The sequence below is a fragment of the Lepidochelys kempii genome, chromosome 10 (assembly GCF_965140265.1).
Source record: "Lepidochelys kempii isolate rLepKem1 chromosome 10, rLepKem1.hap2, whole genome shotgun sequence".
Lineage (NCBI taxonomy): Eukaryota > Metazoa > Chordata > Testudines > Cheloniidae > Lepidochelys > Lepidochelys kempii.
Genome location: NC_133265.1, coordinates 51,982,354 through 52,008,935, shown reverse-complemented (window position 1 = coordinate 52,008,935; position 26,582 = coordinate 51,982,354). Strand labels below are relative to the sequence as shown.

The 26,582-nt window shown below is 40.1% G+C and overlaps 2 protein-coding genes across 6 annotated transcripts in view; one reads left to right on the top strand and one right to left on the bottom strand.

Moving 5' to 3' along the window:
- The window catches only part of APH1B (aph-1 homolog B, gamma-secretase subunit), a 112,319-nt gene that overhangs the window by 24,652 nt on the left and 61,085 nt on the right, over positions 1-26,582 (top strand). The window contains exon 7 of one of the 5 annotated variants that reach the window (XM_073303581.1): positions 266-3,460. The exons of the other annotated variants lie outside the window; for them this stretch is intronic. Within the exon in view, the coding sequence (XP_073159682.1) occupies positions 266-714 (449 nt within the window). The 3' untranslated portion in view covers positions 715-3,460. Of the gene's footprint in view, positions 1-265; positions 3,461-26,582 lie in introns of those variants that run through there. 5 annotated transcript variants of the gene reach the window in all.
- The window catches only part of CA12 (carbonic anhydrase 12), a 44,279-nt gene continuing 27,454 nt past the window's right edge, over positions 9,758-26,582 (bottom strand). The window contains exons 6-10 of the mRNA XM_073303582.1: positions 26,303-26,366; positions 24,631-24,788; positions 22,681-22,807; positions 12,519-12,603; positions 9,758-9,867 (exon numbers count right to left, since the gene is read on the bottom strand). Coding sequence (XP_073159683.1) covers positions 9,783-9,867; positions 12,519-12,603; positions 22,681-22,807; positions 24,631-24,788; positions 26,303-26,366 — 519 coding nt within the window. The 3' untranslated portion in view covers positions 9,758-9,782. The remainder of the gene's footprint in view (positions 9,868-12,518; positions 12,604-22,680; positions 22,808-24,630; positions 24,789-26,302; positions 26,367-26,582) is intronic.

Below are 26,582 nucleotides of genomic sequence, written 5' to 3'. Positions count from 1 at the left end.
AACACTGAGAGACAGCAAAGAAAAGTAAGATAACCTGGGGCAAAAGGGCTGATAACACGGGGCTGGGGGGAAAAACAAGGACAGCTTGCTTACAATTGCACTGCAGTAACCATCAAAAGTGTGGGAATGGGCGCCTTCTGGTCCTTGTACCTTCCCCTGGAGTTGAGTGCAAGGGATACCGGACTTCCTTTCCCTCCGCCCCTCCCCTCCCCCACCCCACATCCTAGGACGTCTGGGAGAGGAGGATGTGGAACTTGGCGATGATGGCAGCAGGTTCACCATAGGCTGCAGCAGGACTCTAGTGTCCAGCTGCCTTTCTTGAACCTCAGCCAGACGCCTCAAGGTTTCTGTTTGCTCCCTCATAATCGGCACCATCTCATCGTGCCTGTCACGCTCATCTTCCCTGCCTGCTCTTCTGTCCTTGTGGTCATTGTGCAGGCTCTCCAACAGTGCAATCCTCCATGTGCTGAACTCTGTCTTGTCACTCTCAGAGGCATTAACTCATTGAACATGTCCTCCCAAGTCTTCTTTTTCTGCCTTCTAATTTGGGAAAGTCTGTGCGTGGAGGATGCGCTTATGGACAAGGTTTCAGCTACAAAGAATACAAAGCACGAGGGTAGCACTGACAGTGCATACATTGTTTCTGGTGCAAGGTTAAATCTTTTTATAAAAGAAACACCCCCTCAATGCACTTCCCTGCAAGTCACAACTTAAGGAGAATCGCTGGTTACTGCAAGAGTCGGTTTGCTGCTACAGCCATGGTGAGTAAGGCCACAAGGCATGGGTGAGAGGTCTTGTGCTGCAGCTTTTGTTAAGACATACTTGGAATCAATGGTTGGAACCTCAGCACAGCGCCCTTTCCCATAGCAACCTGGATGGTGCTTGAGGACAGGCACAAGTGTAAAGACCCACAAATAGTTTGATTGTTACAAAAGCGGCACTGGGTTGGGGTGGAAGTGAGACAAACAGGAAGGGTCGCACTCCTCCCCTTTTTAAATGCTGGCTGTAATACACGGTGATCCCTTCCAAGCACACAACAGGGCACTCATGGGAAAGTGTGGTTGTGTGACCCAGAATTCACCAAATGGGGCAGATTACTTAGCGAATTGCTTGCAGTTTAAGGGCTAGCATTTAAAACCTCCTAGGTGATCATAAGCGATATCCCTTTCCTGAGGGTAACAAAAGCGGAAAGGGAGCAGATGCTGCAAGCGCTGGGTACAGACCTGGTCCTTATGCTGCAATGCTGTGTGCCACAATGATGCCAGAAGAGTTAATACCTGAGTGACGCGGGAAAGTGTCCTACCGTGGTGGAGGTATCCACGGAGCATTTTGGGGTAGTGGTGGGGTTGCCACCTAGAATCGCACGCAGCTCATCATCAAAGCCGCATGTCTATGGCTCAGAACCAGAGCGACTGTTCATCTCCCTTGTCTTCTGGTACGCTTGCCGAAGCTCCTTTATTTTCACGTGGCACTGCTGTGTGTCCCTGGTATAGCCCTTCTTCCCCATGCCTGTGCGATTTTGGGCATAGATGTTAGCATTTCTTCTGCTGGTTCGAAGCGCCGCCTGCACAGACTCTTCTCCCCAGACAGCAATAAGATCCACTGCCTCCTGTGTGCTCCATGCTGGAGCGCGTTTGTGGCCTCGAGCATCCATTGTCAGCTGTGCTGGCTAGCTCTCCATGCTGATCAAACAGGAAATGAAAATTCAAAAGTTCCCGGGACTTTACTAGTGGGGCGGTTGTTTCCTGTGTACTGGCTGAAGTGTGGTGGAGTTGAAAGTGCTCTCCAGAGCAGTCACAGCGGAGCACTGTGGGACACCACCTGGAGGCCACAGCACAGTGTCTGCACTATCCCCATGTCGACACGTGGATGTCGACTGAAGCGCTACGCCTCTCGCAGAGGTGGAGTACAGAAGTTGACTTTACAAGCCCTTTAGGTCAGCAGAAGGGACTCGGTAGTGTAGACACATACATTATTAACTCGACCTAATGCAGCATATGTTGACCTAGCTTTGTAGTGTAGATGGGCATTAGTCTTGAAAGGTATGTTGTGCCTTTATGCTGCTAGATTTCTGAAGACAAGCTAAAAAGTTTAGCAAATCCAATACACATACTGTTTAATATAGCTGTCCTTTTGAGGCTTTTTGTTATAAAGCTACCAGTTGAAACTAAGTTACAGTACATTGCCTCTCATCTCTGTTATATAAACTCTGAGGGGATACCCTGGAATTAGTTCTCACTGAAGAAAACCACATAGCTGCTATTTTAATAAACTTCTTCCAGAGTGGTTAAAAGTTTTACGTAAACCATGAAGTAAAGCAGGAGTAAGGCACCTCAAATCGATACTCATTTTTTTTACATGAAATGAATGCTGCTGAGTCTGTTTCCCACATGTATATCTACTGTATCATTACAGTATAATATAAAATGGTTAACATAAATGGGAATGGGTTAGACTCTACATTCAGACCTGGGTCTAATAAGGTGTTTGCAGTAATGATTTTTTTAGCATAAGTATCGCAAAAGCAACATTTCAGTATATACTGGGTTCCTTTGGTTTACTTGGTTTAAAACAAACAAAATATTTAGTGAATTAAGATTTATCTGCAGTTTTGTGAGTTTAATTTATTTATCATTTATTCCTCTCTGAATTATATTTTGATAGTCTGAAATGTAAGCATGTTAAAGTGACAAACTAGTACATCCTTGTAGGGCACCAAGACACACAGTGGCAAGCAGCTTGAATAGCTGTAATAACTGGTGTGCTATATCAGCACAATACATTTGTGATACTAGGGGCACTTTGACTCAGGATCCTATAGCACAGTAGATTAGTAATATGGTAAGATTTTATCACAGTAATGAAATATTTTTGTTTTATTTGAGGGTAGGTTTTATTTTTGCTATTATATTTATATATGTGTAAACATATATTAACTTTGGACTCGAGCAGTTAAAATGTCTCTTTGTTAACTGTAAAGTGTTGTGCCATTTAACAATACTGAACTACAAAGTCATGTTGATCTTAAAATGTAATACTGTGACAGCACTCTTATTTAAGCATCGGCATTTATCAAAGAGAAATAAAAAGGAGATTTGATTTGCCTTTGGTCCTATTTTATTTCCTCACTTGCAACCTTTAATTGGCAGAACAACTGTGAAACTGTTATGTGTTAATTGTTAATGTGTCAGTAGAGAGAATGAATGATCCAGAAGAGAAATGGGGGAATAATTGGTATAGGATTGGTGCTAGTTTTGTGGGCGTTTTTTTTTGTTTGTTTTTAATTAGTGTGTCAGATTTTTTACAGTACAACAAAATTATGATAAGTATAATGCATGAGAATTGGATGGCACTGGGATCAATACAAATATTGAAAGGAGGAGAGGAGATAACTTGATAAGTTTTGAGTGTCACACCTAAACTTGGTAAAAGTATCAAACTCATTTTAGACTAAATTAAACTGGCTTTTTGGAAACCTAGTGGTGATTGTTTGGTTACTGAAAATTGTTAGCAATGGTGACTCATATTAAGGCTTTAGAAAACTTTATATATGTTAATGTAATGCTGCATTGTTACATGTTTACATTTGGTCTGCACCTCAGTTTGAGTGTTGCATATATTTTAATTGTCTGTTTTCCATTTGGGTTTTGGAGGGCTCAGATGCATGAGCAGTACAATATATCCAGAGTTTCTCTGCTCATCTAAGACTATTATCTTTGCAGAAGAATCCAGGCAACTCCTAGGAAGGCTGCTACGTGCAAACTAGAAATATTGGGTGGGATCCACAAAGGTACTTACGTGCCTAAGTCTGGGATTTAGGCACCTAAATCCTGGTTTGGCTCCACTGCCATCCACAAAATTCCTGCCAAACTCTGTAGTCACCTAAACTTGGTGCCTAAGTTTTCAGGGTGAAAGTTTCCTAGATGCCTATGTTTCCTCCTCGGGCATCTGGATGCATAGAGGGAGGAGCACTGCATATGCCCTATCTCCCTACCTGAGCTCCAAAGAGATTTACAAAGCAAGGGAAGATAGGCATTGAGCAGCCTAAGGGCTAGTCTACACTGGCAACGTTAAAGTGCTGCTGTGGCACATACTAAATCAGTGTATTCACTGTAATTCAAGTAACATGCATGGGATGCCGCTGTAGAGCTCAAGAACAAACAGTTATGGATTCCCTCTTTATCATCGTGATAGTGGATGAATGCACTTAATGTCTCCAGATGATATTGCCATGGTAGAGTGTCTACATCACTTACTCACTATCTAATTCAGAAGCCATGTGCGAGAAGAAGTGCTATGGAGTAAGTTTCCTCCTGCTCCATTTTATACTTAAAATTACCGTCCACCTTCTGCTCATTCTTAAAAGGAAAAGTTTTATTCATAATTTTAATATTCATATGCATATAACCAAATATTTAATTACATGCAATACACGTGTTAATCTTGGTGGAATATTGGCCACTATCCTTAAGGTTTCCATTCTATTTTAACCCTTACATTTGCTCCTTTTTAAGTGTCAGATAAAATGCAAAAAGAAAAGGAGGACTTGTGGCACCTTAGAGACTAACCAATTTATTAGAGCATAAGCTTTCGTGAGCTACAGCTCACTTCCTCAGATGCATATCGTGGAAACTGCAGCAGGCTTTATATATACACAGAGAATATGAAACAATACCTATTCCCACCCCACTGTCCTGCTGGTAATAGCTTATCTAAAGTGATTTCCAGCACAAATCCAGGTTTTCTCCTGTGAATCTTCAGTTCCACAGCAGCCCTAGGGCAGGGGCTTAGCACCCTCTTCACCTGCCTCCATGGGCCCTGTCTCAGGGAGTGCGGAGCTGCTCCGTCCCCTAGGCACCCTCCCCTGCCGAGCCACCTCTCTGGCTGGGTTCGCTGAAGCCCCTGCTGTCAGGTTCCCTGGGCCCTGGAGCACAATGAATATCCAACTACGCAGGATTTCTTTTTAACGGGTTAGTCAACTTGATGTTAATTTGAATGTTTGTACTGCATAGTTCTGATTGTTTGCCGTTGAGCTCGCTTGAATACGAGTAATTTTACCAGGTGTCCCGTATTCAGCATAGGGAAATATGGTCACCCTAATCATATCATCTTATGAAATGCCCATGGACCAAATATTTACTTGTCTGGATTTGTTCCACACTCCTTTCATCCAGTTTTCCCGATGGTCTGTTACACAGTTGCTTGCGGCATCAGTTGCACTGGATTCAGTTTTAATGTTTGGTGATCATCATCTAGGATGCCAATGACTTGGTCACCGCTCAGTATAATTTAGGATTTTATTGTTAAAGTGAATTAGAAGCGTCCCTTCTCAGAGTTTGGATACAAAGTCTTTTGTCTATCAGTTAACCTTTGTGGAATACAAGCCTCAATGTCGTAAAAGTGTTTTAGGCTCTCTCCATACTGCAAAATTAACCGAATTTATGCAACATGTTCTTTTCACACATTTTTTGTTGACATCCTATTTACTTGAGAATATATTTGGATTGGTTTTAGGGCCAGTAGCTCTAGTGTCTATGCACGCTTTATATTGCCCTAAAATTTCTAATAAGTAATTTTTTTCTTCATACATTATCCATCGACTATATGCTTTTCTCATTTACAGTTTGGCTTTTTCCTTGTATTTTATCCATCTTCTAAATTTCTGTTATGCGGTCAATTCATCTGAACTGAAAACTTTGGGTTTAATCTTCTTCACCAATTGCTTTGTAAGTGGAAGTATTGGACAAATAAACGTTTAGAGAGATAAATATTCATTTCAGTATTTAAAATCCTAAGCGCATATATATAGCTACTGAGGGAAACCTGTTGTTTATTTTTTAAAAACAACAGCTTCAGGAGGTGATTCATAGTAATTATTTTGCCTTTTATATTTGCTGATTTGTTAGAAGCCTGTAAATATTTTGACTCCAGAGAAATTAGATGATTAAACTTAATTGGAAAATGATGTGGTGTGGGTGAATGTTTATTGCTGAGCTGAGCCCTTCGGCATTAATTGGAGCTGAAGCTTTAGATGTAGTAACTCAAATGAGCTTCAGTCAGCTATTACTTGTTTTTACTCTCTAAGGCCATGTCTATATGTACAGCGCTGCAGCGAGGCAGCTGTACCAATACAGCGATGCCACTGCAGCGCATCTGGTGAAGACATTCTGTGCCGACGAGGGAGAGCTCTCCCATTGGCATAAAAACCCCACTTCCATGAATGGCAGAAGCTATGTTGGCAGGAGAAGCTCTCCTGCCGACGTAGCAGTGTGTATATGAGCGTCAATGCCAGCGTTTATTTACACCCTGAGCAATATAAATTATGCCAGCCTAAGCTGTAGTGTAGACATCGTCTAAGTCAGTGATACGGAGGCTTCAGTGGTTCACAAGCCAAATTAGCTATCAGCATTACCCAAAAGAGCCACAGTAGTGTGAATTCATTGTTTCATTTACTATAGTACTAGTCATTTTTAAACAGTATGGTGGGGAAATATTTATTGTGTGTGTGTGTATATAATATATATTCTCACAGCAAATAAGTTAATAACTTAGTGCAAGTTGATAACTTAATTGGTTAATAGCATAGTAAAAGTATCCTGATTGGTTGTTAATTAAATCACACAGTGTTTTAATATCATGTGCAGCAGAGAGACTCATTAATGAGCCACTTGTGGTTCGTGAGCCACAGTCTGAGTATCACTGGTCTAAGTAGTTACTCCTGGGGGAATTCTGTGCCTGGCAGGGGGCGCAGAATTCATACCTTCCGCAGATTTCTTGGCTCCCTTGCAGAAAAATGGGGGAGCAAAGAAATCTGTGGGAAACACATGCCCTTTTGCGGCAGCCCGGGCACATCTGCTGGGAGCAGGCAGCAGCAGAGAGCAGATCACCTGAGGGGGGGTGGGAGAGACTAGGCATTCATGGGTCCATGGAGAGACATTAAGGGGGTGAGGCTGGGTGCCTGCCTATTTGTGAATGAGTGAGAGAGAGAGATTCACTGTGTCCCTCTCCTCGCTGTTGCTGCATCCTGGGCTTGAGGCGTAGGGCTGTGTGAAGCAGGCTCTGTCCCTGAGGCAGAGCAGAAATGTAACAACTAAGCAGGCAAGCTGCTAATGTTCGTTAATTGTTCCCATTCTTAGTCAGTTAAAGCTCCTTTACCTTGCCAGAGTGGTGTAAAGGAGCCTTACTGTAAATGACAGTAATATAATCCTCAACTAGGAAGGCCTATGTGCTTTCTCACTTTTTTTCCTGTGCCAGAGAGGCACAATGGGTTAGATTACAGCTCAGAATCTCTTTTACTTCTCCATTTAAAAAAAATCCAGGACAATGATTAGCAAAATTATATGACTTTCTTGTCTGAAAGTCTGAGCAATTTAAAGCAATATTCTACTTTACAGAACACCAAACACCAAAATTAAAAGTAATGAAATTTAAATGCATCTGAAGAAGTGGTTTTTTACCCACAAAAGCTTATGCCCAAATAAATCTGTTAGTCTTTAAGGTGCCACTGGACTCCTTGCAATTTAAATGAAAATGCAGGATTATAACTGAAATGCGGGGTCTTGGTTACCAAGTACAGTATTTGTAACTTAACTTTCATGGAAAAACAACAAGGAGTCTTGGTGGCACTTTAGAGACTAACAAATTTATTTGGGCATAAGCTTTCGTGGGCTAAAACCCACTTCATCAGATGCATGGAGTGGAAAATATAGTAGCAGGTTTATATACACAGTCCATGAAAAGATGGGAGTTGCCTTACCAAGTGTGGGGGGGTCAGTACTAACGAGATAATTCAATTAACAGTAGAATACCAAGGGAGGAAAAATCACTTTTAAAGTGGTAATGAGGGTGGCCCATTTCAAACAGTTGACAAGAAGGTGTGAGTAACAGTAGGGGGAAATGACAAAAACTAATTTCCCCATACCAGTTAATAGGGAAAAGGGGAAGGATGATGATAATACCAGTCAGACTATTAACTGCATAACTTATATCAGTGTGCTCAATTTATAAGTTCAAACATATCATATTCTTCGTAATTATGGTATTACTAACTGTCCTCCTTCCCAGTGCTAATTCTTCAGTTCTATATGCCAACAGTAGCGTACGCTTGAGCTACTCAGAAGGGAAATGGGTCCAAGCTCCAAAGTTCAGATCAGAACTTCCCCAGTGTTCATTGGCGTTCAGATCTGGGATTGTGTTTCAGACCCATCTCCACTATGACTGAGTTCCTGTCTGGCAAGTCATGCATGAGCATTTCAAATTGCTGAGATGTTACCCTAGTGTTACACCTGAAGTTTCAGCAATACAGGTTCCAGAGGGATTCCCTATATATGGAGATTGAGATTATTAGCTTGATTTTGTTCCCACTGAAGTCAATGATAAATCTCCCATTGTCTTCAATGGAAGCAGAGTTAGTCCATGTTGAACACTTTTGAAGATGGATAATGGAAATAATGCTGGAGCCAGTGAAAACTTTGTGTACTCATTTTATGAGATCTGAGATGATAATTCTAATTAAATTCATTTTCTCTTCTAATAATTAAATTGCTAAATTCAGACAACTAATTCATCAGAGCCATTTACTATGCAATCTAATAATACACGCTGAGTATTAGTCAATACTCATTTCATACAATCAAAATAATCAGCTTCATGATTATAATGGAAAGCAGACTGATTAAAAGTAGTAATTGCATTATCTCCCCACTATTCAGGCATACATTTTAAATAAAATTAGCACAATAAAATGTGAGGAAGGGTTTAGATTATATCTATGGAAATCACACAAGGGGAGTATCATTTTCATCACCCTTTAGCAATTGACACACGTAACAGGTAAAGAGTCTTATATCGCACCTAGCTTAGGAGTCTTTAGCTCAAGTAGTAGAGAGACATATGTGTCTAGCACTGGAGGTTCTAGGTTCAAACACCACTGACTGCTCAAGAGGCTCTCGTTATAGCTATGCTAGCCTCTTCCCCCTAATATTTCCCCACTGTTGCAGCTCCACCAATGGCTGTGCTAGCACGGAAGACTGTCCACTGCAATTAGCAACTATCGTCTCAACCATGTGGTTAAAATGCCACTGGCTGACCTACACTAGCAGGTCTAGGAGACACACTGGCACCTGGTCTACGCTAAAGCGCCCACTGTTGGAGAAGCACCTAGTTTGATTTTTTTTATCAGGGAAGTGGATATAGGCAATCCCATACAGTAGTGATAACCGATTAATGAATATCTTTAGACTTCAGTGTTTTGTGGGAAATGTGGCATGAATAGCCGATAAAGCTCAAGTTTATGATTGATTAATTAATATATTAAAAAGGCCCAACATGCAGCCAACATGAATTTCTCAAGGTCCCTTCCTGCCCTGCATTTCTAAGGTTCTATGAACATAGTATAGTGAGATATTTGGCCCTCAAGTCTAGCCAGAATACTGGCTGATTACTGGCTCTTGTGCAAATAGACAAGCATTTGATTAGATTGCTTGCTCCAGGTAATTTAGGACAAACTTTAGCAGGTGTGAAGTTTTTGGTCCTTTCTTCAGGTCTGTGACATTTTGTAATATTTGACACAAAAACAAAAAAGTTCTCAGTGACTGCTTTTCATGCTTGAGAGAAAACTGGTTTGGTTCAGGTGGGCAAGGACTACCACAGAGTGTTTTGGCTGCTTTGTTTTAAAGGTGCATCCAACGCTTATAACTGGCTGGAGAGAGGAAACATGTTGCCCGAGGCAAACTTCTCTCGATGCCATGAATGAAAAGAGAGTTCTGTGGCAGAGTAGGAATTCATACTTTAGAGGTGTTGTCATCCTCTTTGTCAATGGCTGGCTTGTAGATGACTCTTCTGTTGTCTTCTCGTTCCTTTTTGCAACTATAACAAAATAATTATATTAGCAAAGTGAAATTGTAAAAGCATCCATGACTATTTAAAACACGTTATTTTTCAGGGTATGGGGTAATTCTTTCAGTACTAGTGCACTTTGCACCACACACTGGGGCCAGTACTTAAAAATATGTAGGGATAACAGTTTATGCATCGTACAAAGCTAGTGTTCATTACAAGGAAAAACTTTGAGTTGGCAAAGGGGAAATAAGCAACCTTGGTCTCTCCTCCAGAACTAACGCAGACTGATTGCTATTGTCAAGGTTCCTCCCCCACTCTGAACTCTAGGGTACAGATGTGGGGACCTGCATGAAAAACCTCCTAAGCTTATCTTTACCAGCTTAGGTCAAAACTTCCCCAAGGTACAAAATATTCCACCCGTTGTCCTTGGACTGGCCGCTACCACCACCAAACTAATACTGGTTACTGGGGAAGAGCTGTTTGGACACGTCCTTCCCCCCAAAATACTTCCCAAAACCTTGCACCCCACTTCCTGGACAAGGTTTGGTAAAAAGCCTCACCAATTTGCCTAGGTGACTACAGACCCAGACCCTTGGATCTTAAGAACAATGAACAATCCTCCCAACACTTGCACTCCCCTTTTCCTGGGAAATGTTGGATAAAAAGCCTCACCAATTTGCATAGGTGACCACAGACCCAAACCCTTGGATCTGAGAACAATGAAAAAGCATTCAGTTTTCTTACAAGAAGACTTTTAATAGAAATAGAAGTAAATAGAAATAAAGAAATCCCCCCTGTAAAATCAGGATGGTAGATATCTTACAGGGTAATTAGATTCAAAAACATAGAGAACCCCTCTAGGCAAAACCTTAAGTTACAAAAAAAATACACAGACAGAAATAGTTATTCTATTCAGCACAATTCTTTTCTCAGCCATTTAAAGAAATCATAATCTAACACATACCTAGCTAGATTACTTACTAAAAGTTCTAAGACTCCATTCCTGGTCTATCCCCAGTAAAGACCAGCATATAGACAGACACACAGACCCTTTGTTTCTCTCCCTCCTCCCAGCTTTTGAAAGTATCTTGTCTCCTCATTGGTCATTTTGGTCAGGTGCCAGCGAGGTTACCTTTAGCTTCTTAACCCTTTACAGGTGAGAGGAGCTTTCCCCTGGCCAGGAGGGATTTCAAAGGGGTTTACCCTTCCCTTTATATTTATGACAGCTATAAAAACCAAGTGCTCTCAATATATATCATATAGGACTCTGTCCCTTAATTGACATAACCCTTCCTGTGGTAGGGATTTATTCTAAAACTCCACTCTCTTCTAGTCTGACTTCCTTTCCAACTGCATATGCACAGTAGCAGATTCAGAGAGCAGCTAAAAGCAGGTAAATTTTAAGCAACAGAAATGGGATCAGGGAAAGAACAAATAGAGGGAGGTGAGAGATGGCAAATGCTGGGAGAGAGCACATCATCTAGCCAGCTGTCCACCCCAGAAAGGTAGGAGCTCATTCCCTAGCCTCTGCTCCCTGGAGCTATCCAGGACCGAAAGCATTTCAGTCCACTCTCCATAGATGCATGCTACAAGACTTTTCCTCATTTCTGAACTCCTTATCTTTGGGGCTGTCATAAATGTAAAGGGAAGAGTAAACAACTTTAAATCCCTCCTGGCCAGAGGAAAAACCCTTTCACCTGTAAAGGGTTAAGAAGCTAGGATAACCTTGCTGGCACCTGACAAAAATGACCAATGAGGAGACAAGATACTTTCAAAGCTGGGGGTGGGGGAGGGTGGAGAAGCAAAGGTTCTCTCTGTCTGTGTGATGCTTTTGCCGGGAACAGAAAAGGAATGGAGTCTTAGAACTTAGTAAGCAATCTAGCTAGATATGCGTTTAGATTCTGTTTTGTTTAAATGGCTGATAAAATAAGCTGTGCTGAATGGAATGTATATTCCTGTTTTTGTGTCTTTTTGTAACTTAAGGTTTTGCCAAGAGGGATTCTCTATGTTTTGAATCTAATTACCCTGTAAAGTATTTACCATCCTGATTTTACAGAGGTGATTCTTTTACTTTTTCTTTACTTAAATTTCTCTTTTAAGAACCTGATTGCTTTTTCATTGTTCTTAAGATCCAAGGGTTTGGGTCTGTGTTCACCTATGCAAATTGGTGAGGATTTTTATCAAGCCTTCCCCAGGAAAGGGGGTGTAGGGTTTGGGAGGATTTTGGGGGGAAAGATGTTTCCAAGCAGGCTCTTTCCCTGTTATATATTTGTTAGACGCTTGGTGGTGGCAGCAATAAAGTCCAAGGGCAAAAGGTAAAATAGTTTGTACCTTGGGGAAGTTTTAACCTAAGCTGGTAAAAATAAGCTTAGGGGGTTTTTCATGCAGGTCCCACATCTGTACCATAGAGTTCAGAGTGGGGAAGGAACCTTGACTGGGGGTTTAATGTGAGCATTGCTGAGGTATTTTGGCAAAAAACTGAGCACCTCTGTAGGGGTTAGGGTAGAGGGACAGGTACATTGGGACAAAAGTCATCTCCGGTACACCAGCTTGAGTTCATATTTATTCTCTGTTTTCTATGAAATGGGTTTCATCTGCTTAGGTCCACTAGTCATAGAGGAGAATCAACATATTTACCATGTTTAAACAAACAAAGGTGGGACAGCAAAATCTCTTACCTCTTCTTCCTAAGCAGCCAAAGGGCTACTGCAAGCATGATGATAACTCCAAGAACACTGGCTAACACAACAGAAAGTACAACACCTAGGAAAAGGAGGAAAATGCACAGGTTTGTTTTCTTTCTTTCTTTATTTCATGTACAAAGTTACTTAAGGAAGTAAAATGGCAAACTTATTCCTTTACTAGGTAGACTTCTCAAAAGATGCAAATCTGAAGACCCCATCCTGAAATCGGATCCACACAGGCATACGTCTATATTCACCCAGAGCCCCAAGGAGCACTCAATTGGCACAGGAGTCATGGAGCAGCTTACAGGATCGGGGTTCTTTATGCCTGCTGTCAGTTAACATCTCTGTTCAGTACAGGCAAAATTCAAGAATCAGACCCAAATGAGAGAGAATGCCAAACTAATTCCTGCTCTCTTTCCATGACCAAAGAACACAGCTGAATGTAGTCCTTGCTGCAGGTGGTGTGTTTTGTAATTGAGAATATTATTTTCAGGTGTTGCTACAAAGGTTAAAGGAGGTGGAGGATTAAATCATTATATTAATATAACATTTAAAAAGTATCATTAGTTCATGTCTGTAAGCACTTCGGAGATGATGTGTTGGATATCCCTCTCAAGCTTGAGATTCTGCAGATTTGATATTTGTAAATAATTGGGGTGAGTTTAATCATCATCAACAAAGGGCCAAACGCTGGCTTGACATGCATTTCTGCACTCCATGAAAACAGCACAATAATCCCACCTTGTATCCCTTATGCTCAACAAGAGATGGCTGTCTCTATTCTTGCCTCTCTGGAAGTCAGAAAGGCTTCTCTGTAGGCCTGCTGCTATTGGAGTCATGGATGTGCACAATAAGGTTTTGCTCTACTGTGGCTGCCTGATAAAAACACATCCCTATGCACTTCCCCACCATCTCTTCCACCTTCCAAAATGAAGTTTGTTCCTGCTCTTAGCAGAAGTGGTTGTAAAAAGCTCTGCATCATGCTGCTCTCAACTGGCATAAAGATGCATATGTTAACAGTGCTCTTGCAGGGTTGTTGGTTTTTTGGTTCATTGTCCTAGTAACCCCAGAGACTGTTCCTGGTGTGAGAACAGCAGGATGTACTGTGGGGTACATATTCGGAATGTCTTTAAAGGAAATGTTGCTTACAAACAGGAGCTAAATTATTTGGTTGTTTGGATGGACTGGGAGACAGGAAACCTAAACTCTATTCCTGGCTTTGACACTGACTCTGTGTGATTTTTGGGCAAGTCACTTCATGTTCCCTGTTAGATGGTAACAACAATGCTTACACCATTTTGTAAAGCACTTGGAGATTATGGGTAAAAAGTATATTATTTGATTTGTTTTAGGTTAATTAAATCATGTATTATAATTCAATATAATTTAGTGTTAACCATAGGGCAGGACTTACAGCAAAAAGGTACACTAGATATTGAAAGGTCACTTTAAGACAGAAATGGAAAATGACATAGAAAGAGAAGCTCAATCAATCTGAATCACAAAGATCACTGTTGTGTATATATGCTGTTAGCAATCCAACAACATACCCGTGCTCAGTCCACCAGGTACTGAATCTTGACAAAATGAAGGGGGCAGGGAGGGAAAAAGTGAAAGGTTAATCACTAAGGTTACACTGGAAATGAGTATTAAAGAAATATAGATCAGGTATTTTCCTCATAACTTTTTGTTTCTTGGTAAAATGGTGCTGCTTGGCTACTAGTCTTGTAGACATTTTTAATGTGTGACTTTTAAGACAGACCCTACAGATTGCCTGTCACTTAAAGCACTGCTATCTGAGAAATTTTAAAGTTAGTATTGCAATTGCTGCTTCCTAGACACCTTAAAATCTTTGCACATTGTTTGGCCAGAACAGAGGTTTGGAGTGGATCACAGACAGACATACTGGAGCGCACCAGTTATTCATTGTCTGACAGTGACTAATTCTGGAAACTTCAAGAAAAAGGCATAAACTCCTACTATATACAATTGTATGCTACCGCTAATCATCTGATCTTCTGAAGCATGAGACAGTAGGAAGTGCATTGGTCTGACTTCGAGTTCCTTTGTCCTATTATAGCACAGCATCAGAAGTAGCTAAGGAGGCAGAATGGCCTATGATGGCAAGAATTACCTGTGTTCAGCATAACATCAAAGAAATCTGACCTGTCACAGGAAGTTGAAACCTGAGCTAATCTCTCCCAACCCTCAAGTAAGAGGAGAGGGAATGCTGAGGATTAAGACTCAATATTCCCTCAATTGGTGGCTGGCAGAGTTGCATCTCATGTCTCAGTTTCCTGTATAGTAATGAGCCAGGTCCTCGAAAGACACCCACACACACCCCAAAAGAGAGGGAAGTCAGGATTCCTAACACTGAAGTAAAGGAAACATCAAAGTTTTTCCTTCTCTTTACCTCTTTATTATATAAAAATACAATAAAATGCACAAATTACTTCTCTTTAACAGTTTAGTAATTTTTTAAAAGGCACGTTTGCCCTGCAGGGCACAGATTAAAACTCTAGAACAATTACTTTGTTGCCGAATAGTGAGGGGTGGCAATATGTGCAAAACTTGGACAGTTACTTCCTGACATTTGAGTAAAACAGCTTGTATAGTAGACCTCTGTTTGCAGGCATTTGACTTGTTTTCTTCATAGTATTATATATACAGCTAGCACTGGCTTAGATCTATCTGTGAGAGGTTGGTTTTAGTATTTATGATGGTCTGGTAAACTTACTGGTCACTACTTGTCTATTTTGGGTAAAGCGGGCTTTGTAATACTGGAGTATTTGTAATCATAATTGCAGTGTATTGGGATATTGCTCTTCTGTAACATTAGCCTGTGAAAGTGCTAATGGTGACATGGTCAAGGGAATAGTATAAAATCCTCATTCTACCCCAAATTCAAAGGCAGCAGCGAAACTGAGTGTCGTTGGATAGACTGTTGCACTATATATTCCAACATAGATAGGCTTACATGTCTTGTTTAATTTCCACCTACTTAATTGAGGCTTGAACTAAAAATTTGATACATTGGTGAACCTCAGCAAATGTGGGATAAGGTTGTTTATATGACTAGGAAGCTTGGCCTTTATTCTTCCCCAGCCACTTCCCTCTCTGCCCATAGCAAGCCTCTTTAGGAAGGGATTGCTGCATGACAGGAAGGGCTTAGAATAAGCACTGATTTACCAATTTATTCAGTCCACCCGTGCCAGTAAAGGTTTCCCTTACAGCATATCTGCTAGAGTTTATTCCAGTTTTAAATATATCAATACTGGACTTCCATCTCTTCCATTAGACTGTGGACTAGTCTTCCAAGGGATCTAAGAGCAAGTATTCCCATGGCAGTGTTTGTATGTTTGATTTAAATCTATAGCACATGGGCATGAAGCATGTCTCTTTGAACAGTTCTGTATCTGTCAGGCACATTAAATCAGGCAGATGAGAGAGACTGACTACCACTTTTCTGTCCTAAGGAATCTGAAGTAGGAGCCTCTTTGACTGGATTGAAGATCCCTGTGTTCTTCAGTTGACAAAGGGAAAAATGGGTCTTTACTTTACTGTGGCTATATACCGTAGTGACTCCATGGCTTTAATCAAAGGAGACCATGTATACAGGAGGACAGAATAATATTTAATCAGATATGGGGACAGAGTCTAAGAAATAGGAAAAGTAGTTGAAAAAGGCCTTTGGAATTTAGTTTTAATGCAGCAGAAAGATCCTGCTTTTCCTGAACAAGATACTTGCTGCAGCTACTGAAAAAAATAAGGAATGATTGTGTACTTTCAGTAGTGGAAGGGATGCTTTGATCACAGCTTTTATATAGCATGCAATGAAAAAAGTCAAGGTGCAGAACTGCCAAAAAATTTAGAGATGACCAGTGTTTCTTGTCTGTGAATTGCACATAGTCACTAAAGTAATTTATTCCCAATGCACTCAGGGCTTTGCTTACATGAAATAAGAAAGTATTTCCAATTTATCAGAGGGGTAGCTGTGTTAGTCTGTATTCGCAAAAACAACGAGGAGTCCAGTGGCACCTTAAAGACTAACAGATTTATGTGGGCATAAGCTTTCATGAGTAAAACACCCACTTCTTCAGATGCATGCTGTGAAAATTACAGATACAGGCATCAATATATATTGGCACATGAAGAGAAGGGTGTTACCTTACAAGTGGAGAACCAATGTTGAAGGCCAATTTAGTCAGGGTGGATGTAGTCCTCTCCCAAAAAATTGATATTGACACCTCCTCATCGATTTTTGGGCCTTTTTCTTATATAGGTTCCTATTATCCCCCACCCCCATCCCGATTTTTCACATTTGTTGTCTGGTCACCCTACCCACTGTTGTAATTGGAGATAATGCAAGGTCTATAGTGCAATGATCTCTTGATACAATAAACTGCATTTAAAAATTAACTAAAAAAACCTGAGAAAAATGCACTTTGCACACCTGGGAGTTAAAAATCTTCGGTGAAATCCTAGCCCCATTGAAGTCAATGGCAAAGTTCCCACTGACTTCATGGAACCAGAATTTTACCCCATATATTTAAAACATCATGACAGTGAGTTAGGAAATTGTCTGCATCTTAAAGAGACACCATCAAGACTAGTGAAGCCTAGTAAGTTTATAAACATGAGTTAAAAGTTTTGCACGTGCCCTGGCAGCTCCCTACCTATTTGTGGTTTTACAATCTCAATTTCCTATTTAAAAACAAAAAAGTAGTTCTCTCCCTCTTGTCTGTGTGGAAGAACAACAAACTGGGGGGGGGGGGTGAGGGGGTATAGAGGATGAAAGAATGAAACTGACTGTACAAATGCATGACATAAAACTAAAATATTTTCCCCTTTCAGTCATAGCAATAGTATGTGTTACTTGTAAGAATTTGCAAAGCATTTTCAAACAACCGTGCATTTTTGGTTTTTACACTGACAGTGTCCTTCTAAGAAATACAGTGCTCAGTTTGCAAGGCTTCCAGCAGAACAAACTGTGGCTGGTATGAAGCTCCAAAGCAGAAGCTTAGAGTAAGAGCACAGTCCTACTCTCAATTCTGCAGAGCAGAGACGGATTCCAGTACTCTGCTCCCCTTACATGGGTAGAATCCCCTGATGGAAGCAATGAGAATTTTGACTAGGAGAAAAAAGTATGAGTAGGGGTCTTCCAGGAGAAGGATTCTACCTATAGTTGCTAATTAGTTGTTTTTCTTTGAGCCGGAGCAAATCAAATTTAATTTGAGAAGGGTTTACTTGGATGAATAAAAAAAACATGCAGAAGGGAACAAAAATATAGGTACATAAGCAGGGATGGTACAGTAAGTCAGATAATTAATACAGGATAGCTATAGAATGTTCCAGTTCTCAAGACTGCAGCTTCAAAAAATTTCCTGTGCCTGGAAGCAGTTTTTGATGTAGCCTCAGTGAATCACACCTCTGCTTTCCTGGTGGAGGTGTGAGTGAATGTTGCTCAGCTGTTTGTTTCACAGTAAAAATGGGCCTGGGCTAAAACCCTTCATTTTCGGGGTGCTAGACATTTGAACCCTGATCTGACTCTAGCAAGTACTTCCCTATCTTTATAGTTGGACAAACCGAAACCTGGGATCCCCTAGACCCCTAGAACTTTGGAGTCCTTGAAATTCCAGCTTGGGTACTTCTGACTGCAACACATTTGATGGGCTGTGGAGTAAATGATCAAACAAAATAGTGAGGTTGGTGAAGATTGGTTCACTAATGTCAATATTCATACTGCCAACTAAATGCTGAAGTTATTTTGCCCATATGTTAACATTTTGCATGTGATGTAGACTCAAGTTTCATACCTGATTTTTCCCATTATGAACAAAATATGATACACAAATTATGGTTCAAACCTTAGTGTATTTACAAATATTTTGACCTATTGCAAAAAAACAAAATACAGAAGAGAAAAGTCACCCTATTCCCCCTATTGTCTCAAAATAGCTGGAGACCCTAACGTTTTTATCTATGAAGAAGATTATGAACCTCACCTTTCAGAAAAATTAGCCATCTTAGCTTTTTGTGAATTCCAGCTATTAGAAACATTTAGGGCCAGATTTTCAGGTGGTGTTAATCAGCATAGCTCTACTGACTTAAATCGGAAACAGCCCCTTATTGGTTTGGGGAACGGTCAGGCCAATTTGGATTTAAGTGTTTTTACAATGTAAATCTAAGTCTAATGCCCAGTGACATAAGGGCATTATAGAAAAGGTCTAAATGTTTCAGGTATACTAAATACGTTTCCAGTTGTCTGGAGTCTTAAAATTCCATCTGTTATGTAGAAGAGTATGTCCCTTTCAGCAACTCTCTGTTACTCGGTAGAACTCACGCAGTAGAGTGGAATTTGAAAGCTTCAAGACTATAAAATGGACACCATTTCTAAAGCTGGGCACTTAAAACTGGGTGGACTTCAGACTCATTCTTTATAGTCAAAATCACAGAACTGTCCTTACAGTAATTTAGGTTTATTTGTGTATGGGCTTTTTTTTTTTTTTTTTTTTTTACTTGCACTTGGGTTTTAGATTGGGATTTAAGTTTGTAGTGTTTGAGATATTTTATCCCTTCTGTTAATAAAGATGGGAAAAAGCAGAAGCCAGGTTTTTTTTAGTTGTTAACTACTAACTGAGTTAGATTCAAGAGTCTTGAAAGTTTTATTTGTAGAAGTGCAGTCATCGAGCATTTTATTTTGACAGGGCAGGTGTGTTATCTAACAGTTCAAAGAAGGCTGGGAGCCAATACTCCTGGGTTCTGTCCCACTCTGGAACTGACTTCCTGTAAAACTTCGACAGGTTTCAGAGTAGCAGCCGTGTTAGTCTGTATTCGCAAAAAGAAAAGGAGTACTTGTGGCACCTTAGAGACTAACAAATTTATTTGAGCATAAGCTGAAGTGAGCTGTAGCTCACGAAAGCTTATGCTTAAATAAATTTGTTAGTCTCTGAGGTGCCACAAGTACTCCTTTTCTTTTTGTAAAACTTTGAGAAAGTCTTCCTGTTTCTCAATTTCCCCATCTGTAAATTGGAGATAATGAATATGCTGCCAGGGGGCTGTGAAATGCCTTGAGAACTTGGGGTAAAAGGTGCTAATTAAATGCAAAGTGTTATACTGACCTCTTTCATCAAGTGAAAAACTGCTTCCCCTTCACCATTAACGTCTGTTAACTCTAGATACATTTTACTCATACTTTAACCAAAAATGTAGGGAGGTGAGGCATCTGTTCTTAAACTACTGTCCCTCCTCAAGTGCTGCAAGTGAAAATAGTTGACTTTTATATGCACAGAAATGAGGCCTGAGTGAACCCGAGGTACATTAAATCCATGATTCAGTTTAAAGGCACGTTTGAAAGTTCCCTGAATTGCCATTAGTGCCAAAATGCCAATCTGACCTTTTCAAATGCATCTGCTCCATAAGGGCTTTCCCTGAGAGGCAACTATTTTGTAGTTCCCAGCAAGCGTGGTTAATTAATTAGAAATCAGGAGACACAGTAGTGTAAGTAGCAAAGTAGCCTTTGACACGGAAGCATTGGAGAAGACAAGGTGTGGGAATTTAATATATTCGTGGAAAATATCACAAAACTGGGAAGACATGCTTTGCTATTTAACTATAATACATCCAGCCTGCTCTGTATTGTAGATTTTTCCCCCTCCAATATAAGTAGAAAGGAATGTCTAGTTAAATGAATATTAGAACTGATCAGAAAAAATGTGCTTAAAGAGCAAGGAAATTGATATGTCTATTTATTTAAAATATTACTGTCTAGGCTATATGTAATCATTCAGAACAAGGCATTTACACATTTAATAGAAGTCTTTGTGATTGTGTTTTACTCCCGTATAGTGTGTATTAAAGGGATAAAGATGTTGCTCACAGAGGTTTTGTATGTACATCTTAGTAGAAGTGGGTGCAAGCCACAACACTGAAATCTGGAGCCTCCTCTGGATTTCACACACCCCAAAGTTTAGAGCTTTGCTTCAGCCCATTGTAGAGGTTAGGGCCAGTGATCAAATTTTCATGCATATCTGGGTTTGGATTCCAAACCCTTCCAAACCTCCATGGTTTTTGGAGCCAGAGTTTTGATGCAGCCCATTAGAGGAAGGGGCTAGATATGATCATATATGGAGCCAAACTACCCCCAATTTGGGGGGAGTTTTTAATCTGGGATTTGTTTGGGCCCATCTCTAAATTTCATATGTCTGTTTTGTAGTTGTATGTTTATCTAAGGGCTTGTCTACATGGGGGAAATTGACCAGAATAGTTATTGCGGACTAATTATTCTTGAATAAAGTGATTTATTCCAGAATAGAGTTCCCCTCTGAATACTATTGCACAATAGTTTATTCCAGGATAGCTAGTCTGGTCAATTTCCTGAGAGAGGCACAATTTCCTGCCTGTGTTTTGTTCATTTGACAAAAAGTGGAATAACAAGTAGATACTGTTGCCTTAAGATTTTGTAATGGATAGACTAACATGTGCCTTTATTAATCTGCAGACTGACTGTTTGGCTGGATTGGATTCTTAATTTGTTTTAAGCTTCAGTCATCAGTCTGAAGATGTGTAGTATTTGACTTAGACCCATCTGCCAAAGCAACACATTGAATGTGCCAGCACTCCAAGGGCTTTGTACAACTCAGTGATAGCCCACTTAATGGTTTTGACTGATTTCAGAGCAAAACATTGGTCATTACAGTTCATTTTGCACAAATAAGCCAAGTAAACCTTACTGAGATGCAGCAAAGCTCATCATCAAAGGTGTAGGCATTTATGCAAAAGCCCCTCACACACAATTGTCATTATGTATCACTACATAATAAATTCTTTAAACCAATTGTATCTTTAGACTTCAACCTAATAAGATGGCTAATTTTATATCCATAACAATGGATTGTGCAATCCATTGTTATGAGTTATTTTTACTTCTAGGTGTCAAACTCCTCAAGGACATCCTCTGTAATTCCCCATAAACAGTCCCCCTGCAATGCAAAATTATGATTCCTTTTAAGAGTGTGGTCAGCACAATAATTATCATGTACCAGCTGAGTTTGACATCACCGTGGCTGAACTCTCTTTCCAATGTCAAGGTGCAATTTTTGTTTTGTTTTTTTAAATTAAAAACACACAAGCTAAGTACCTGACCCTGCAAACACTTACAGTCTAATTCAGAGCCCATGGAAAGACACCTGTTGAGTTTAGTGGTCACTGGATTGGAATAATTTTATTCTCATACATGCTGGCAGGATTAGGCCTCAAGACTGGATCAAAAAATGGCCTTTCTTCAATCCAAAATGTAAAAGTATGTAGTTTTTTCCCCAAAGGTTAACATATTCTGCCTCATTCTAATCAGATACTTATAAAAACGAATACATTTCCACTATTCTCTGCATTACTAGATTTCCAATTTGTAACATGCCGTGGAAAGTTCTGCCCTTTCTTTTGTGTATTAAAATCAAATTGCATATCTCATGAAATTTCCCCAGGGCCCAATCCTGTCTCTATTGAAGTCAGCAGGCATTTTGTAATTGACTTTGATTGGAGCAGGATTGGAGCCTCAGCAGAAGTTTTTAAACAATACGTTTGGGGTCCAGAGATGTGGGACTGCAGTGCAGTTATGGAGTATGCTACAGTTAATTGATAAAAGCTTACATAGGCTAGTTAAAATGAGGAAAATTTGGCAACATGGAACTGGAGGGTGTAGGTGATCATAATGCCACTTAAAACAGTGACTGGAACTAAAAGATTTAAAATTAGAGAGAAAAACTGTCTAGTGTAAGTAATACAAAAAGTTATTTTCCCATTGAACATGACAGGAAGGGCTGAGGCTCCCAATACACTTTCCCCTGCCTGATCTTCCTCACTCTACTCTCCAAGATCAAAGGACAATGACTGAGTGGGATCTGCTCACTTGATCCTAATGGGTGACAAATAGAACTTTGTATACACCTTACTCTCATACAATTGCTCATGTAAGCAACTGTAAGAGGAGAAAAAGGGAGACAGCAATGTAAGGGGAAACAATACTGTGTGAAAACTCCTACTGATCTCTTTGTGCCTGAAGAAACGAAAGCAATGCTATAGGCACCTAGTATTCCAAATCCACATGCATAACTATTTACCATTTCTTTACACAGGCATTTATTTTACTTACCTTGATGGAAGGAGACAGAAACCAGCCTTTCATCAAACTCCTGAATGTGTCTGAAGTTATTAACCATTTCCAGGGGCGTGGGGTTATTGGGCTGTGTGCAGTACAGAGCTGTTTCCAGTGCCAGCAGCTAGGGACAAAACATACAATTCAGCATCCAGTATATAGAGAAAGCAAGGTGGGTATGTTTAGACATCTTCTTAGCTCAAATGACACTGAGAATCAGTTCCATCCAATGAGGGACTGTTTCAACACACGGAAATGCATGAAGGAGGTGGGATCAGTTATGCAGTAGCTACAAATGCAATGTGCTGTGTAAGCCCAAATGTAAGCCCAAATGTCAGGGGTGCTGGAACAATTTTCATAATGGGGGTGCTGAGAGCCATTGAACCAAACTGTAAACCCTGGATATGATGGAAATCATTTCAAGCCAGGGGATGCAACTGGCAGCACCTCTAGTTCCAGCACTTATGTCAAATATAATTTGGTGTGCAAACAGTTTGACGTCAATTGTCTAAAAAGCTGTTTCTCCATGTCCATATATGAACTTAATTTAATTATGTTAGAGTAACCCTAATAATTGATATTTAGCTGTCAGGAAAATGGGGAAGAGGAAGCCCTTGTTTCATGAGTGTTTGTAGACTTGTTCTCTGCTTGTTTTTCTTAAACCTCAAAACACAGCAAACAAATATCTGTGTATGCAGAACCCCCCAAAAAAGTCCCCAGACATTCCTGCTGTCTGACCTGGATTAGAATAGGTAACACATGAGTGGATCTGATTTTAAGTTAATAAAAGGACTAGCGTAGAAGAATTATTATTGAGGGAAAGTTTCCTTCCACGATTGGGTGGTTGAAATATTAGTGCAAACAGTCCAAGTCTGAAGCAAGTAATAGAAGTAATCTTAATAAGCTGGATATTTTGGTAACGTAAGGAATGCACATGCAATGGTGAGTGTCATAGAAATGAATGCTCACCAAAAGGAGTGCAGCTGCTAACTTGATCATAGATTTCTGTGATAAAACAGTTTGGATTTCTTATTTGTAAGTTGCTAGCTAAGCTCTTTCCACCTGATGTGGGTCAGAAGAAGCTGGTGTTTGGGGGTTATATAACTCAGTATAGAACATATTTCTGTTCTTTTCCTACTAGTTTATCAGCTGACCACCTGAGAGGAGGAAAAAACTTAATTAGTTTCTAAGAGATGCACATGAAGACAGAGGTTGGTAAAAACCAAGGTAGCTTTGGTTTTGCCAAATAACCCTTCACCAGTTAGGCTTTGGTTTTATGAAACCAAAATCAAAGCTAGAAGTTGTTCCTATCTAGATGTTACTGTTACATAGGATTGGCCTGGCAATTTGTGAAAGATACTTGCATGAAGACAGCAAGTGCTGAAGCAAAGGAAGAATACAGATTGACAACAAGTTTCAAACACAAATCTCTCTGTGCCTGTTTAACTGTGCGTGAAACTTTTCACCTATGATGGTTAGCAGACAGAATTAAGGTGTCCTGTATCTAATTTTCAGGGGCAGTCAGGTACTTGGAAGTTCAAGTGACCTTAAACTGCACCACCAGTTATTTTTTATTCACAAAATTGTGGGCAGAAAAATAAAGATTCTGTTAAGGAGGGACTGAAAATTTGGACCATAATGTGTTGTTCTGAATTAAAGAGCCATCCAGTCCCATGGCCTTTGCATGTCAATTGCAAACGAAGTATGATCGATCAAAGAGATTAAATAATTTTTTCCCCACTCCAAGAATAATGTTAGTAATCACATCTTTTAGTTTTATGAGACCTTATGGAAAACTTCCTATTTGAAATCCAGGAAATGAGAATACAAATTTAACATTCCTTAATAAACACCAAACAGATTAATTTATTAGCATTTAATTTAATATCAGACTTTAGGCTACAATGACAGGCTAAATAAGAAAATATCTGTTTTACTTAAACTTGCCTGTTCTTGTGAAACTTTTACTGGGTGTCGGAAAACTGTCCAGAGAACACTAGGGTAACAAGGAGGAGTTGTCAGGGATCCTTCATAGCGATAATACTCATCCAGTTGGTCAGGAAGCAGTTCTTGGATGTCAAAACCTGGGACTAGAGCTACCTGGTCTGAAAGAGAGAATCCATGTTAATTCCATATTCTTCATCACACTTCTCTCAGTGCTAGTCTACTTTGCATCATCATGACTTTCTACTGGACTGCATTGGTTTGCTGTATATCTCTGCACAGGTGAGTCCCAGTAGGGCAAATTTGTTTTCAGCAAGCATTTTGATCTCAATGAAAAAGGAAAAAGTGTACTTTGATAGATGCTAGACCCAATTTAATATAGAAATGTAGTTCATTAAACCACTTCTAAATTTGTTCTTATACAAGTCTGACATGTTACACCTGGATATCAAACCAGGGTTGTGATTAATGAGGAAAGTTGCTCTTTACTATTGAGTGCACCCTGCTCAGGTGCACTACTGGATGAATTTCTTTATAAGCAGTGCAGGCAACTACCCAATATTAGACCTCACACATCACAACTTCTTGTCAACTGTCTAAATGGGCCATCTTGATTATCACCACAAAAGTTTTTCTTCTCCTGCTGATAATAGCTCATCTTAATTAATTAGCCCCTTACAGTTTGTATGGCAACTTCCACCTCCTCTGTATATATGTGTGTGTGTATATATATTCTTACTATATGTTCCATTCTATACATCCGATGAAGTGGGCTGTAGCCCATGAAAGCTTTTGCTCTGATAAATTTGTTAGTCTCTAAGGGGCCACAAGTACTCCTGTTCTTTTTGTGGATATAGACTAACACGGCTGCTACTCTGAAACTAGACATTTAGGGTTTGTCTACACTGCAGTCACAGGTGTGACTGCAGCTTAGATAGGTGTATCTATGCTAGCTTTACTTTAACTAGCGCAGCTAAAAATAGCAGAGAGGACGTACTTGTGCAGGCTTCAGCACCAAGCTGTACAAGTACACCAAGGAGCCTGAGTATGTACTCAAGTTGCTAACCTGCGCTGAAGCTCATGCTGCCATATCTTCACTGCTATTTTTAGCTGTGCGAGCTTGATTAAAGCTAGCGTGGATATACCAACCCATGCTGCACTCACACCTCCAACCACAGAGGACTGGGTTTGAAATACTCTGTCTGCTGTTCATAATGGTTTGAGTGTGTTTGCCACTACGCTGAAGATTTTCTTGTCAACACCATGTTTTTATACATCTCGTCAACATTGTCTGCATTTTATTGCATTCACGAACTCCTTTTTTTTTTTAAAAGACACCTGAGGAAAAAATCCTGTGAGTTCTGGCCATTTGCTTACTGGGAGTGAGTATCATTATCATTATTTGCATAAATCAGCTATCTGTATACTAAATTGAGGAGCAAGTAACCAAAGGAACAGCACATGCAAGTCATACGACCTGGTTAGGAACATGTGATACTAATGAACAGAAGTGTACCTAAAGCTAGCTGTATGATCCCCTTAAGAGGAGTGCACTGTACTTGGAACTGTTCTGAAGCAGTTTTGACAAAAGCATGACATGCCCTGCATGAATCCCAATGATAAGGTTCTGATACACTCAGCCACTATTGATCTTTTGCATACAACAGCTACTCACCTTTGTATTTCACGTTCTGGAAATGACCAAAGATCTTTTCATAGGATGGATTGAATGGGCCTTTCTGTAACAAATAGATTAACAGCTGTCCAAGTAATCAGGGCTCTGTGTGCATAATCTTAAATTCTCCAGACAACTGGTGTTCAACATTTGGTTGACAGTGTCATCTTTTAGTGAAATTTTTCACCCAACAACACCAATACTGATGTAATAACATAGACTGATGTAGAAATTAAGGCTGTGCCCTGGGATTGTTTTGTTTAGTCTGTTCTATCCTTCT